This window comes from Pocillopora verrucosa, chromosome 3, assembly GCF_036669915.1.
Source record: "Pocillopora verrucosa isolate sample1 chromosome 3, ASM3666991v2, whole genome shotgun sequence".
In the NCBI taxonomy this organism is placed as follows: Eukaryota; Metazoa; Cnidaria; class Anthozoa; order Scleractinia; family Pocilloporidae; genus Pocillopora; species Pocillopora verrucosa.
In genome coordinates, this window is record NC_089314.1 from 3,968,935 (window position 1) to 3,986,311 (window position 17,377).

The 17,377-nt window shown below is 38.8% G+C and overlaps 1 protein-coding gene and 1 long non-coding RNA gene across 2 annotated transcripts; both read left to right on the plus strand.

The window, feature by feature from the left end:
• The first annotated feature begins 7,289 nt into the window (after positions 1-7,289).
• On the plus strand, positions 7,290-8,122 carry LOC136279869 (uncharacterized). Its single transcript, XR_010717037.1, has 3 exons — positions 7,290-7,385; positions 7,517-7,785; positions 8,014-8,122. It is a non-coding gene; the product is annotated as an uncharacterized lncRNA (long non-coding RNA).
• A 197-nt stretch (positions 8,123-8,319) lies between these two features.
• LOC131774472 (pentraxin-4-like) lies at positions 8,320-17,175 on the plus strand. The gene is made up of 3 exons (XM_059090497.2): positions 8,320-8,355; positions 14,941-15,169; positions 16,139-17,175. The coding sequence occupies exons 2-3, from the start codon at positions 14,949-14,951 to the stop codon at positions 16,512-16,514; spliced, it is 597 nt and encodes a 198-aa protein (XP_058946480.2). The 5' UTR covers positions 8,320-8,355; positions 14,941-14,948; the 3' UTR covers positions 16,515-17,175.
• Positions 17,176-17,377: the final 202 nt, after the last annotated feature.

Consider the following 17,377-nt stretch of genomic DNA (forward strand, 5'->3'; position numbering starts at 1 on the left):
ATCTATGGAAGTCCAAATTGTAACCGTGGCTTTACTCAGATTATAGCAAGGCCCTATCAGTGACAAAAAAATTAGTTGTGTTGCGATACTGTACGCGTTTGTCTTCGCGATATATCAGATTTAACATAACAAGCCAATTTTAAGGGAAGGTGATCACACTCAGACTGAAGTCGCTCGAAATAATAACTCCATTTTTGACCATGCTGTACGAAAAAACCCACACTACGAAACGGAATAAATTAGGAAAATTTGCAGATGATAGATGTAAAGCTAATTGCGAAGGGTCTCAATGGGTTTCAGCGTTAGCCGTAAAAAATTTACATTAAGCGTAAAAATTGACAAATTTGAACCGTTAGTTGTAAAAAGAAAAAAACGACCGTGAAAAGTTTTCTCGTGACTTCAACGGAAAGATATGAACCGTTAGTCGTACATTGGCAAAAATCTTAGCCGTGAAGGCCATCACTCCGTTGAAACCCTCTGCGAAACCCCCAATTTTTATGGTTTGATTACTCCTCAAATTTGTGGTGTCGTGTGACACTATCCTCACATTACCTCATGCATGTAATTTAAGCAAGGGAATTCTGGGGTAAAAGAGAGAGCAGACTATGTGCTGGCCATTTACTGTTAATTACTTTCGTGTTCGTTTTTCTACATTACAAAATTGTTAAAAGAAATTGCTTCTTTTCTAGGATGTGGTGAGAAAAAGACCAGAAATTGATTGACCAAGCAAAGATCATGTCCTTTTCCTGTCCTCATGATCAAACCTTCACCTATTACCTACATGACAGAGCCTCCTTTCAAGCTACAGTAGTCATCACCCTCGTTACAATTCCTGCAACTATATTTTTAAACGTTTTACTGATCGTTGCAGTGACTAGAGAGAAATTACCGCATAACCATACATTTATCTTACTCGCGAGCATGGCTATAGCAGATCTCATAATAAGCTCTTTATCAATGCCTATAACCGTCGCCGTGGCGGTGGTATTTCTTCATCACTTTTCCATTAAAAATTTCTGCGAATTAGATTACATTAATTTAATAATATTGTACTTTGCTGGATCTTCAACTTTATATCATTTAGCTGTGATAGCTTGGGAGAGAAATGTCGCCATAACCAGACCGTTAGAGTATAGAAATCTTATCACAAATACTCGAGTAAAAAGGTACGCTGTCTTTTCATGGCTTTTAGCACTTCTAACGATAGTACCAACTTACATTTTAGAAGCCGCTGGTGTAGACTACTTCTTCATCGAGATTGTAAACACCGTGGTTGCCTTGCCATCTTTGGGATGTGTTATAGCTATCCCATATTTTTATGCAAAAGTTTTTCTGAGGGTACGCAAACGGAAAGATAATGAAATGGTTTCAGTAAATACTATGATTCAAGAAAAGCTGGAAGCTAAAGTCGCCAAGACTACCGGTATTTTAACAGTTATTCTGTTAGTTTCATTCCTTCCAGCATCTGCGACACTAACCGTTGGAGTGATGTTACCTACCCTTCGAGTAAGTTCATATGTGTTGTGGACTCAGCTTCTCGCCCATCTCAATTCACTGCTGAACCCTATTCTGTACTGCTACAGAGTCCGCCCTTTTAGAGATGCAATACTTGAAATGTTGCGTTTAAAAAAGCCTCCGCAAAGGCAACCTGTGGTACCAGTCCACAGAAAAAACGAATTGGCACGAAAGACCAAGCATGGCGTTGGTCCTAACCTGCATCTCGAGTCTAAGATGAGAACTCCATGCCTCAAGGTCTGGCGGAGGCGGGCTCGATCGATCTCATTCGAGCCAACTGAGGCATTCAACACTGATGGTGTTAGATCCATGTCTGCCCCGCCCAGTTTCCAAGTGACTTATCCTGTTAGAGATCCTGTTGAGAGCATTGAACGTAAAATAGAGATATCGGCAAATTGGAGTGGTTCTAGGGATCGGAATAAACTACCCACAAATTCCAAGACATTAAAGTTTCCTAGATCAAATTCGTGGCATGGTGAGGAAATTCATCAGTCAATCCATTTTCCGCTGAGATACTCAAAGACAGGAGTTGCCAGAAGCACACCATCTGTTCTATTGTTTTCAAAGAAAACAGTCTCACCTGCTGAGCCAACGGAAGGCACAAGGGACTTCAACACTAAAGTGTGAGACCATTTCTTCCTTTCATAAGTTGTTAGTTTGTGTAATTCTAAGTAGTGATGATACTAACGTAGACGAGCAAACGATTAACTTAACAAACTTTATCAACACATGCAAAAATAAAGCAACAAAATAGGAGAAACTATCATCCGACGCAATCCTGTTATGTCGAAAGTTTCGTTCAGTTTCATTCTTCATCGTTTACGGTGTACGAATATTTAAGATAAGATAAAAGGGCATTACCTTTTAAAAATCTCACGATAAATTTACCTCAAATAGACATCTTGCCTCTAAAACGAATTAAATTGGCCTGTAAAGTTACAATCAAATCGGCAGGCTATACTTTTCAAAGTGTAGCCTGCGGATTTCCATTGTTTTTAAGTAGACGATAGTCACGACGGACGTTTTCAGAAATTCAAATGAAAAGCTTCGTCACACGCAGTTATAGAAAGATTATTTGAGGGGTCAATGGGGTGGAGGCTTTTACGGCTAATGGGTTAAAATCTTAGCCATTTTACGGCTACGGTTAATCCAAAATGACAAGTAAATGACACCTTGCTGTAAAAGAAACAAATCTAAAGGTTAACATTTGGTTAAAATTTATCAATTTTTACGCCTAACGGCTAACCTCATTCAGACCCTCTTATATTGTTATGAATGTGAACTAAACATGCCCATCAAAAAGCAACTGAAAATGTAAAAAAAAACAAACAAAAAAAACAGAGCGATTAAATTAGGAAATGGAACTGAGAACAAAAAACAAGAAAAAAAATGAAACTCGACCAAACAAAATCTACTGCACCTGAAAAAATCCCAGCCTCTTCATGCCCAAGGCAAAAGAAACTGTCTCGAATAAAATAAAAAAACATGCTGGCAGCTCTTTCTGTCGATCGTTACTATCGTCTGTACACTCGCAACGAGGACAAATTAAACAAAAGACCAAACTCAGGCTACGGTTTTCTGATGGGGTCGATAGGGTTGCACTTCTGCAGTATTTTCCTTGTTCTTTTTTGAATTTCCCATTCCTGTTCTAAAAACTATTTGCTTTCTTAAATAATAACTCAACAGTGCACCCACAGTGGTATTTCAAGGTTTGTTTCTTAAGAATTTTTTTAACAATCATAACTACGATTGTGGCTCACTTTAGCGATCCATACATTAAGGTTATCAACTTTTCAGAAATGACTCAGGCAAAGTCTCGGGAATCAGAGGGTGCCTTTGGCCGACCCGTGGATAAAGTATTAAAGAGATATATATATATATATACTTTTAAAGTTGCTATTAGCAAACTAAGGTGTTAAAATAAAGATAGAAAGTAGAACCATTGCAAGTATAGAAATTATGGTACTTGAGTATTTGATGGAAACCCCCAAGGGGGGGGGGGGGGCTACATGGGTCATTTTTACTCAGTATGTGCAGCCGGCTTCCCTCTGCTGTATGAAATGGGAGCCGTTTATTAAAATACGGTAACAACAATTTTACCATGAATCTTCCTGTTTATGAATTCTTACTTGTAATAATTTTCTAACGCCTAAAATCTCAAATATGTGTAACCCCATTCTAGTAGCTATATTGAAAATAGCTGAAAATGCGACGCCATAAAAGTCAATTCAGTAGTGAAAATGCGACCCTATCCAGCGGCACATCGCCATCAATCGCTTTGTTAGCCTATCTCGAGGAATTTTAACCCTCCCCCTCCTCCCCCCCCCCTCTCTTTTCTGAATTAAGTGGTAGAAATGGCAAAGAGTGATGAAGCAAAATATCGCACATAATCACTCCCGGTTGACAATGACCATTCTACCTTGCACTGCTCATACCGTGATTGCAGCATTTCCCACGTGCGTAAAGTGCTTGTAACTTATGGGAAACACACGTATGCTACACCAAAAACCCCGCGTGTAGCAGAAGAGGCCGATTACTCGCCAGTTCTCGTAGTTTGAATTTCCCTTTTGTTTTTCAGTACACGCATATGCTTGTATTTTTTTACACGGATGCGATAGAAATTAGTTGGAAAAGCATTCCTTGAAGTAGGAAGTCGTCATGTGTTTTGAGCGAAAAAAGGTCGTTAAGTGATCAAAACAACACCGGCCAGATTATGGTCACGTGCTCGGAAACGCTCTTTAATATTATTTCTGCTTTTTCAAATGATCATTGGCTGTTTGCTTTCTTTAGAATTGCCATGGGGCTCTTCATAGGTATGTTTCTGGGTACCAAGTGATATGAGAAAAGCTTCAAGTATCTGTTTTCAAACGATGTTACGCGCTAAGCCGCGGCTAATGGTGAAAACGAAGAAAGGTCTGGTTCATGACACCACATTGAAAGGATTAGGAAATAGCCTTTTCATCTTTTAGTTCGGCACCCAAAAGTGGATTGCCTGTAAAGAAATCAGTTTTTGCGATTTGCGTTTGATTCAAGGTAAACATGATACTTTTCGCGAGAAAAAGCCGCTCTAAAATTAAAGTAAATCTCCGCGGGAAAAATTGACTCAAAGAACCAGTAGATACGACAGGCAGCCCAGGCTCCGGCTGTGAGACGATCAACTAACGTAATGAGCGTTATGGTGTAAATATATAATTTTACATTAAAATATTTAGGACTGCTCTTAGGAATAAAAAACTGCATAAAATCCTCGATAACAATACCTCACCTTACTTCTACAGTGCATCGCTTGTTGTCTAACTGCTTACTTTGTTGAAAAGAAGCTATTTTAGTGTGTTATTCATTTCTAGGTTTCCTATTCCTAGGAGGAAGGCAAACTGCTTTATATAATCAAGAAATATATAAATCAAATAATCGGTATATACACACTTTTGAATCCAAAAAATCTCTAAGTTGGCAACAATAGCAGCTAGAAGTCCTAAGAGAAGAGGAGAGCATATTATTCGTTCGTCTCGATGCATATGTCGTTCTTCTTGTCCGATCAGTTTGTGTCTTCAGCTAAAGGTTTCCAAGGCTCTGTGGACGTGTGTTTTAAAGGATTTAGCAGTGCTCAATCGCATAGGACAAGATTGCCATGCTAAGCGCTCAATAAACCAGAACTCATTGTTTGTTATCGTCATATTTAACTATGACGTCACAGCATGTTTACAGTCAGGGGACAGAATCGCCAAGAACGATGGGAATTTCGACTATCTTCTCTTCGAAAGTTGGGACTCGTGTTTTGCGGAGTTAGCCTAATTTTGGTTCTCCTTCTAAAGAAAATGTTCGTTGTATGTGTTTTAAAATTGAGTCGTTTACTGTAACTTAATACCAAAGATCGAGAGCTTGGGATGCCTGTGCCCAAATGTATGTTGGTGTTTTTGACTGGAGAAACTTATCGACGTCTTCGTGGCAATCACACCTTGAACTTTTTTCAAACATGTTGATATCGCATGATCCAAGTATTACGATCTACGCGCAAGTATGAATTCGTCAGCTAGAAAGTGTCGTGCCGGCCGGTGGCCTTATCAGCTCATATGGGGCTTTCGTTGTTCTAGGCTCACAGCATTTTACTTTCTGTTGTGTGTTAGTTCTATTTTATTTCATTATTAATTCATTTATTTTTATTATTCGTCACTATTCGCGACTATCCGTCTCTATTCGCTTTTATTTGTCACTATTAGCCACTACTGATTCGTCACTATTCGCCAATATTCGTCACTATTCGCGACTATTCGGTCGTTATTCGGGTTTTATCTCTAGCCGAAGCTAAACGTCCAAAAGAGAAAACAAATTAACGCACGCAGACGTATGAACCAATTGTTAATTTGCAATATTAAAAAGTGTTGCATAAAAATGGATCATTACGGCATTTCAAAACAGTACAATTTAAAAAATTTCTAGAGTAAACTGAATATTTCGGAATATACAAAGCAATATATACAGTATAGGCGTATATATTTACCATCATTGTAAGATAAAATTAACTTGTAACTGTTGACAATTTTCCATCCCGCCAAGTGTAAAAAGGGGAAAAAAATGTTAAATTACTCCTAAATTTTAGTTATTCATGAAACGCATCTGTATTAAGGCCAAGCTAAGGCCAAGTTAAAGATAAATGTTTGTTTGAAACTCTATACCCTGCTTGCTTAGCACCGAAAAAAAAAAAAAACCTAACCCCATGCAGAAACATTTAATCATAGCAGGTGGTGCCTAGTCGCCGTCTCTTCGATCGCAGTAAGAGTTGGCAAATAGATTTTACAAATTTAACAACCAAATACTAGCCAGTTTTTGAGCTCTAATTATCATTTTCCCTGTACACTCTGATTAATCTATCTGTTCTTCTTATGTTAAATTATTCATGCTGATCTTTGGAGACTTGCTGCACGGCTAACAGCATGGGAAGTAGAAAATGAAACTGGCTGGCGAAGCATTATAATCATAATGATTGCTATCTAGGCGTTTCGGCTGGTAGAAAAAACTTAATTCAATACAAAAATACATTCTATCATGCTTCTCTTCTAGAGAGAACTTCAAAAAATACATAAGTGAATAAATGAAGATACCATCATGACTTTACCACCCTAATAATCATGACTAACTGTCTTTAATGTAAGGCTACGGACAATACCTTCTGGGCCGAGGAAACTTGGTTTATTAACCTGGTTTATAAAGACTTCATGTCAACACGGGCTTCAAAATTATGAAGAAATAATTGCCCTTGAGCTTGATTATCTTGACTGTATCTTCAATTCAACGCTTCGAATATTGACAAGGAAGGGCGGGAGAAACGGGTTGAAATATATTTTCAAAGCTATCTCTTGAAACGAGAGCTTCAAAAAATAAATAAATAGAATGCCCTTGTAGCTCAACGATCCGACATATCATCACCAAATTTCCTCATTTAATTCATGGCTTGCGAGGGTGCCATGAGCGACGAGACAACATTTTGTAACATTATTTCTCTTCTGAATTTACACATCAAAAACTATAGCGCTCTAAAACCATAGTGCCTAAAAAAGAAAAATAAAGAAACCCAGGGGCGCTAGAGAACATTTACAGAGGAAGACAAACAGGAGCAAATCAAGAGGCCAAACGCCTAAAAAGGAAACCAAATTACTAATTGATGACAAGATATCGCGTGTCATTAACCGTAGCAGATTTGCAAAGCCCGTGGGAAAAGCTTAATGCTGCATGTTTGTGGCATTACAAAATCCTTTCTCACCATGAAAACCATTTCTGTTTGAGCTACAAGAATAAGATGGCTTTTTTCTATTTATCTGCCAATTTTCTTGCTTTGGTTGTATCGGCGAGTTTTGTGCAGTCTTCAAAAGGTATCATCTTTCTTCCGTTGCAGTGATACTCGCGTTCATTTCTTCTTAGTTTTCCTGATGCCCACATCGTGTTTTAAAGTATAAGCCAAAACCGTTTTAATTGGTCATTTTCATTTCTTTATCAAACGCAGGACATGCGCCAAACGTTGGGTTTGTCTTCGCCAATTTTCTTGCTCACGAAGGCTATTATTTGAACATTGCAACTGTTGGTACAGAACTGGTCCAACACTCCTCTGAGTGCGCGTTCAAGTGTCTCGCGAAGGATCCATGTTTGTCCTTCAACTTGGCAGATTTGGATGATAACATTGACAATCTGCTATGTGAACTGCTTCCATCTGACCATTACACTCATTCAGACAAGTTCATCACCAACCATCTTTGGTATCACTACAGTATTGCGGTAAAATTCTTCTTCTTTTTCTACTTTATCTTATTATCACGTTTTATTATCATTATTATTATTTCATCCTGATAATAACTAAAACCAGTTGAAAGCATTTGAGCAAATTTTATTCAGTTGTTTAACATAAACATATCTCTCGTTGCAAGCCATTTTAGTCGTTTTTTTACTATTCGTCTCTAATCGGTTTTTATCAAGGGAGTAAGTAATTGATTTTCTCGGTCTTAGTCTCCTTGCTCGATGTTGCCCTGTCAAAACGATGGAACTTGTGTACCTCTTTACCGGAAAAACAGCTACAAGTGTCGCTGTACGAAAGCGTACACAGGAAGCCACTGCGAAAAAGGTAAAGTTTTAGTTTCTAGAACAATATTTTCAAAAATATTTCGCGGGCGTGCTTGCCGTATCTGATTCCTACTGAGTCATCACTCGTCGCCATTTGACTTCACACTGGCTTACTTTTGCAATCAGAAATTTTCCAATAATTACTTATTTTCCCTATTCTTTATACATCAGTTGATAATGACTGCAGCTGTTCCTCGGGACCAGAAGGAAAACAGAGATGCAAAATAGGTCAGTTAATATTCCACCTTAGAGCTAAGGTAGCTCGAAACAGTTTTCCGAGACACCTATACCGAATACATATTAAAAGCGCTCAAAAAGCGATTATCCCTTCACGAAGTCCAACGAAATTTACACGCGTTCAGAAAACGATTTAAGTTTGAAGTAGTGCGCGTTTCGAGGCAACCACAGTTAATATGCTTATACACAGGGATTTCCCGTCACACAGTTTTTTGGGTCAATCTCGTAAAATCTTCTATAGATTTTTTCTCAACTTAGATATTTTGGTTTTGGATCTGAACTTGATTAAGAGATCGGTATATGAATAATTTCGCGTAGAAGCTGGAAAATTAGGAGTAATTTTGAATTTTGAGTCATTCAATTTGTTGATATTTTCTCAAATGCGAGGATACGGCCCAAAAAGAATTTTCCTGAGGTTGAGAAAAAAAATATATTGAAGATTCTACGAGATCAACCCAAAAAACTCTTTAGTGCCTGTGACATGAAATTTCATCAATCGGCATTTTTCTTAGCTGATTTCATTGTTTATCTTCCCCTGAATTGACTAAAGCTAGTGGTGTATGTTCGTAACAGGCGTCTTCGGAGCCAGTAAGGAGCATAAGGCTGACGAAATTGAAGTGTAAAATCTCCTCGACATCGACGATCAAAACGTGTCCACTTTCGCCATATAGCTACATCCTTTGGAAAGTAGTGTGTAGAAATACCCGGTATATGTGTATTATTCTTGTAGGCTAACATCATTTGGCGCTCCGGCCATCCAATACGTTCGTCCTTTCTTTTAGGTTTCTCCTTTCTCTACCATAGTGGCCGACATGTCTTCACAGTTTTCTACATCACAGCTATGTAACGATAGTTTGGGCCGCGCACTTCATCTCCCTTCTTTTCATGCCCAAAAAAATGGTCAAAGAGAATTCGGAAGCGCTAAGGTCGATTATTTCTAATTTTAAAAACAGCTATCAACCAGAAAATACAAAACAATACATGTCATAGGCACTTAAACAGTATTTCCCCATAACATGCACATATCAAAAGTGATTGCCATGACACCTGCTACGTCAAAATTTAAACCGTTGGTGAACACATCAGAAAAATTCGTTGAACTGCGGAAAGGAAAATTTTCTTTTGAGCGCTTTCAATGCAGTCGGTGGGTGTCTAAAAAAACTGCTAGCTGTTTCCAGCCATATTCATCATCGACTTGTAAGAGATAGAGGAAACCGTAGACCTCCTGCTCGAATGAAACTGAATTTACCTATTATGGCAGAGCCAGCACAGCGCTCATAAGTCGTGCAATCAATCAATCAATCAATCAATTTATTTAACGTAGTCAGAACGCTTAGCTAAAAGCTAGTTTACAGGTACGCCACGAAATAAAAAGAGAAAAGGAAATTATAAAGCCTTGTGAAGGTATATAAATTTAAATAAATTAAGATTAAGAACTAGCTAATATTAAAATATAAGAATTTAACAATGTTGTCACCAAGTGAAATGTACAAAATGTAATCATTAAAAACAGTAAATATAATAAAGGATAGACCCTCACTGTCCCGTGAGATCTAATGTTTTTAAGTAATTTTTAAAAGTAGTAAATGTTTGTATCTTTCGAGACTCGTCCGGTAAAGCGTTCTATAATTTCGATGCAGCATATCTCCATGATCTTAACCCGAAGGTTGTTAGTTTTACTTTTGGGAGGTCCAGTATTGTGGTGCCCCTAAGGTTATAAGTGGAGCACCTAACTGTTATAAGATCACGTAAGCTTTTTGGACCTGCATCACTGGCTAATATCTTAAAGACAGTGGACAATATTTTCGCTAATTGCTGTTCACGAAGACTTGAGAGACCGATACGCTTGCAAAGTTCCTCATAAGGCGAGGACTTATCTCTAAAAACAAAACGGAGCGCACGTCTGTTCACCAACTCTAACTTGTCAGATGACTTTTTATTACAGAAGTGCCACGTTTCGGAGCAGTAATTAAAGTGTGGTAAAATGAAAGCTTTATAAAGATCCCTTCTAGTCTCAAAAGACAACATTTTCTGCATCCTTTTTAATACGGCGACTTTTTGACTGACTTTTCTACATATTTTAGCAATGTGCTTTTCAAAATTTAATTTATCATCGATTGTCACGCCAAGAAGTTCCATTATGTTGGATATGGGAAGTTGTGACTCCTCACACTTAAACACTGGTTCATCAGTTCCTTTGTGTTTTCCCAACACCATAGCCTGGTATTTTGAACTGTTCCTCTTCATACCATTACGCGCAAACCATATATCAGCACTAAGAAGATCATTGTTGATTGTTTCTTCAACTTTGGAGAGTTGATTGTCGGCGAAAAAGATTTGAGTGTCTTCAGCGTAAGTGGACAGAGTGCACTTCTTGATGACATATGAAAGATCGTTCATGAAGATGTTGAATAATAAAGGGCCGAGGATGGATCCCTGTGGTACACCATTGCATATAGGTTGCCAGTTGGAAAGCGTATCCCCAGTCTCACCCTTTGGAATCGATTTGATAAATAATCTTTTATCAGGGAGGTTGTTGCTTCATCTGCTCCATATTCTTTTAATTTCAAAACAATCAGTTCATGAGGTAAGGTGTCGAAAGCCTTGGACAAGTCCATAGAGACCAGATCGATCAATTTATTGTTATCAATTTCTTTTTTCCATTGTTCGGTTAGACTAAGAAGTGCTGAGTCGCAGCCGTGATATTTCCGAAAAACAAACACATATTTGTGATAAATTTCTTCAAAATACGGGCTTATTCGGCAATGAATAATTTTTTCGAAAACCTTCGATAAAGCTGGCAGAATCGTTATCGGCCGATAGTTAGTTTTTAATAGGCTGCAGTCTTTTTTGAGAATTGGAGTGACCTCGCCAAGTTTCCACTGTTGTGGTATCTTAGTTGAAGTTAAAACATGATTAATCAGTGTACTAAGAGGGAAGCATAAGACATCCATCGATTCTTTAACTGCTAGTGGAGGGATCCCATCACAACCAGAAGCCTTGTTTGGAGCAAGTTTCCTTATTACCTCGTAAACTTCTGGTGGATTAGTGTTGCTTAGCGACACATTCGGCCTGCTTATTAAGTTATTTGATATGTGCGATAAATCTACTGGATAGCCGTTTTGATTTTGTTCTTTGGTACTTTGACTACAGCTTGTGAAGAAATTATTTAATGTCTCGGTCACCTCTTGAGGATTCCTGATGGTTTTGTCACCCTCCTTTAATGTTATTCCGCTATTGTCTACATTCTTCCGGGAATTAACATAAGGCTTGATGGCACGCCAAAACTTCTTTTGACCTGCATATTTTTCCGAACACAGCTTCTCAAAATGTCTACGTATAGATTTTCTTCTCATACCAACTACTTTGTTGCGCACTAGACGGTAGCTCTCCCAATCACACTGATTACGTGATCTATGAAATTTTTTCTTGAGCCGTTTTCGTTCCACCATTTCTCTCCGAATTTCAGGAGTGATAAACTTCGATTCTACTGAAGATCGTCGTTTGAAAGATCGCATTGGTGCGTGGTCATCTAACACCTAGTTATATAACGTCTCCCAGCACCAGTAAACATCGTCTATATCATCAAAAACGTATGCAGCATGAAAAGGAACTCGACTGAGATCTTTCTGAAAATCATCTCGGTTAAAGGTCTTGAATATCCGTTTCTTGACGACTTCGGCGTTAGCATGTAACATTTTAGTTTTGAGAACCGTGTAAACTAGCAGATGATCACTGATTCCTGTTTCGATAGCGCCAGACGATCTCATAAACATGGGCACATTTGAAAGAATGACGTCCAGGCAAGAAGCTCTGGTTGTTGAAATTCTTGTCAGTTCTTTAATTAATGCGTCGAGGTCATAGATATCGCAAATATCCAAAAGGCATTTGCCTTGGTTATTATTCATAAACGGATGAATTATGTCACAATTTAGATCACCAAGACAAACCACGTTTACGCAGAGAGATATCGCTTGATCCAGGACTGTAGTCAATTCAGTTCTGAAAGTAGCATTGTTAACAAAAGGAGGCTTGTAGGCACTGACTAAAGCAAAGCGTCTTTGTCCGATGTGTAGATCGAATAAGAGTGATTCCACTGATGTTGTAATGCCTTTCTTACATGTTGCGGCGATGTTATCGCGAATAAAGACGGCAAGACCGTCACCACCTTTCGTCCTGTCACGGCGAAATAACTTGTACCCGTTAACATAAAATTGAGAGTTAGGAAAGGATCGATCGATCTTAGTTTCCTGTATGGATAGAATGTCGAAGGCTCTGTTCGTTAGCCACTCCTTGATCTCCTCAAATTTGCTTGGTAAACTGTTTACATTTAGGTTTGCTATAATGCATTCCTTGCGATTTTCGTTTCTAATTAACTTCATGTCCGAAGGTTGTGAACTAAGGTCCAGCTCAGTGTCGCTCGCGCTTTCATGCGTGGAACTATTCAAGGTGGAAAAGAATGAATCGCTAAACTTCGACAAGGCACAGAAAGAACATATCCAGTCGACAGATGGATTATTAAGATAGTACTGAAAGGTCCAGTTCGACATATTCAGACATCTTGCATGTGACCAGGTGTTGCACTCAGAACATAAAATGGCGTCTTGATTGCTTCTTACGGATTTAGAACATTCACCACAAGGATATTTCGTAGGCTTCTTTCTCGGACCAGGGTGAGGTGAAACATCTCCATAAATCAACAATCTTTGCGCTTGAAATGTACCAACACCAGTAGCAGTGAATAATAATCTTCCTCCATTAAAACGCCTCGATGCGAGCTTGAAAGGTAGTTTGTAGTGAGCACTTGACGTTGTTAAGTGGAGTGAAATAACCAGTCGCGTACAGCGTTCGGGATGCATAAAACTGCAGTTTGATGACTCACGAAATTCTCGTAGAAGTACGACAAGGAATAAAAGACACAATAATGTGCCGCCCATACGGACGTGTCTGACCGCCATGATGACCTGGTTACTTGTCTTTCCAAAATTTTCTCTGCATGCGTGAGAGGATCAGTTTTTGCCAGGTACGTGCCAATTTCTCACGCAAAGCTGGGAGAGGAACTGGGGTAGAACAAGATAATTTGGTAATGTCACCTGAGTTGAAAACGTAAACTAGCCGACCGATAACACTTTCAAAGCTGACGTTTGGAGCGTTGGCCCTTCATCGGAGGGATGGGTTAAACTCTTAACAGAGGCCAGTTTACGTTATCAACTCAACTTGATAATTCCAAATTACCAAACTTAATCATGTGTTTCTTGTTAATTCACTTTTTTGATTTGAGCTTTATCAAAAACATTGTACACCTAAACTTACAATTTTGTGTGGTGGCTTAAAGCTTCTGCCAGACAAATTGGTTCTGACAATTTGAAAGCGCGCTACCCAACCGACACAAAAGTCGCACTTGCGCAGACGTTTGCGGGCTAAGTTGACTGTGCCACTCGCCAGCAAAGTACTAAGCTACGTCTGAGAGGACGAAAACTACTAAAATCGGATTAACTTACCATGTGAACGGTGCCTGGTAACAGATTTCGATAGTTTGACTTGTTTTAGTTTACAAACTCCGTTCAACCACCTTTTCATCAATGAAGCTGGTGGACGGACAATCGAAAAACATAAACGGCGGTAGCAGGTTAAAAGCAGAACTCACAGAAGACAGCCAAACGAAAAAATGTTCGGATGTAACGCGCGTTGTCATTGGTAGAAAGAGCGTGCTATATCAGAGTACAAAACACGTAGCTGAGCTAAAGCTGTCCCATCATCTGCCAATTTGATCATCTGACCGACCATTTTCCGGACTTCTCTCTAGCTTTTTTTCGTTAATTAAAAGTGGAATTTCGGAACAAGCGAGTCGGTAAGCAGCAACAGAAGAACTACTGAGGTAACAACGGTTTGTAAACATGCCAAGCGCCGTAATTGACGTTATTATAACGTGAGCAGAGACGAAAATCCTCAAAGGGGAAACGAAATGATATGTCCAAGTTTTAAAGGATTTCACGTAAACTTACCTACGGTAATAAATATCGAACACAACTAACACCCGTATAGTATATATAGTGTCGTGTAAAAGTGGTGGTGTAGTAACAAAGGCAAAAAATAGGCACAAGCGCGTGCACAAATACACGCACACACTTGGGTGCGTGTACATGCATATTCACTAGTAAGTGATAACTTCGTATTTTGCCTTCTTCACTCTATGCATTAACCACGACATCTATACGACGATTCTTCATACTCTACTTTGTTAATTACTACGTTATTGCCTTACACATTTGATGAGGGTGCAACTCGAACCAGCCACCTCGCAAAGAAACTGCGAGGGCAAACTATGAATTACCTAAGTAACTAGAACTGCGGGTCATCCAAACTTGACAACAAGGCAGGATTGAGTCTTATTCTATGTTGCTTACAAGTGAACACTGTTATGCTATCGTCCCCGATGAGCGTGCAGCATTTATGAAGAACACTAGAAGATATATACAAATACTGAATACTTCTGAAGTGGGAAAATTAATTGAAGAAAGCGCAGTTGCTCAAACAACTGTCTAAAATTTCTGCAATTCATTTTCTCTGTTATAGAGTACCTTATGGTGTTTCCGGAGCCGCGTTCTACAGAAAATTACGCCATGAAGAATCCAGCCATAGCTTCAGATCTCAGCCAGTTGTCGCTGTGTTTTTTCATCAAACTTGTTCAAGACCATGGGGATCAGATTTTCGTCAGCTATGCCACTAAACAAAAGGACAATGACATGATTATCGAGATTTATCCAACACAAACAGATTTTTATGTTGGCGACGAGTTGTTCCGGTAATGCTGGATATCGTGTTTTTTAATAGTCGGTCGGGGAATTTCTTATTTAAACCACATTAAGTCATGATACAGGAAATGCTACGATTGGCTCTTTCCTGACGCTTGAAGAGAGAGAGAAAGTTGAACATACAAACAAACGAAAAGCCTTGGCTTCTTTCTCTTTACTTATCATGATTTAAATAACAAACATGTTAATCTTTGACCAAAACAAATCTAGACGTATTTTCCTTACGCTTTGCTAATTACTATTCTGGTCACTTATTTAAAATGTGATTTAGATCACTATGCTCAATAGGACACAGAAGTCTATTAAGAGACGAGGATTCGTTTATTACGGTCCAGCCATAAAAGGATGAGATTTCTTAACCAACCCGGCTTTCGACATAGTAGCTCAGATGATACTTTGATATAGCATAGATGAAATTAGCTCATTAAGCATTTCATAAATAGAGAAAGATGTTTGTTGTCTTGTCACGAGCATGGGACCAAATAAAAATTTCTGATTCCTTATGAGGAATCGAACCTCAGACCTCCGGATTCTGCATTCCGATGCTCTACCACTGAGCCACGGAGACTCTACGGTGAGCAAGGTCTCTATTTTCCAAGTAATTGCATAATAAGAGATTGATTGACTGACTGCATGAATGAATGAATGAATGAGTGAATGAAAGGCACTGAACGAATGGAAGCTTGACTGTACGAACCATTAAGTGATTGACAAACGATTGATTAACTGATTGACAATTTACTGACTGTTTTACGGACTGACTGACTGACAGACTGACTAGTTGACAGAGTGACTGACTGACAGGCCACTTACATATTACCTTTAACTGACCGACCCCTTACCGACAGACTGAATGACTCTACTGACTGACTTAGTGACAATGAAAATGGAGAGCCTTGAATAATCAAATATATTTTATATTGTTTGCTTTTTGTTTTGTTCTTTTTTTTTTTTTTCAGGTTTACCTCGAAAAATCTCTACGATAATACCTGGCAACACGTGTGTCTCACCTGGGGAAACACTCAGGGAGTAACGAAACTCTATAAAGATGGCCAATTTACCGGACAGGAAACGAATCATGCGACTAAGAATTATACACTTAAGGCTGGCGGCTCCCTGGTGCTTGGACAAGACCAAGACTCTGTCGGCGGAGGCTTTGATCGTAACCAAACTCTTCATGGCCGATTGGCAAGTGTCAACATGTGGGATAAAGTTCTGTCCGAAAGCGACATTGCCGCTCAGTACACAAATTGCAGCGTACCTCATGGTTCTGTTATTAACTGGTCTGCATTCAAAAATCTTACTCATGGCAATGTCACAGTTGAAGAGCCATGAACTACATTGGTCAGTGATCAAAACTCTTGCAGAGCCTAAAATCGTAACTCGCGTGATGGTAAATTCCTAATATTAGTGAATGTACCATATGCCTGGCTGGATCATGTGACATAGCATTAAAATAGCAATATTATAGAAAACCAAAATATGAAATGATATTGCGTTGAAACGCTGCTTTTGTCTGAGCGATTGGAAAATATTTCATTTATTTATTTACCTATTTACTCAGATGTTTGCCATTACGTTAAGACAGCTACTTGTTTTATAATATATTGTAAGCAGCCTTAATGACAGAAAATTTTTTTTTCTCTGTTCTGATTCATTCATGACACTCGAGAAGGAATTTAGAGGGCCTTTCAAGATCTTTAAAGATCCCAAAGAAATTTCAAACATTGAGAGGCTGACAAGACGAGCGTTGATACTTTGAATGTGCGGCTATGAAAGCCTTATAAAATGATAATCACATATGTCCTGCCGCATATGATAAGTTGCGATTAGGAGAAAAGCCCGCATGTCCCTAATAAACTACCGTGCTCTATCGCTTTTTGCAACCTCTTCAAATACTTAGGGTGTTTCTGTTCAGTTTTTTTCTTGGAGTCCATGTCACTTGCCATCGAAAAACATCGCATGTCCTATAAGGGCCACAGAAGAAAAAGATATAGGTAGGTTCTTTACAAATCTGATGTAAGCTTGCAGTAGTCTAGAAAATTCCGGAGTAAAATTAACAGAATCTGGAAATTCTACCGTTGACATCGTAATTTTAGAACTAGGGTAGGTACGATAAATGGATGGGAAGCCTTTAGAGGGAAAGTTTTATTGTTGCCTGGCCTACTTTTTTAATGTTACCCGTTATGCAAACCCCT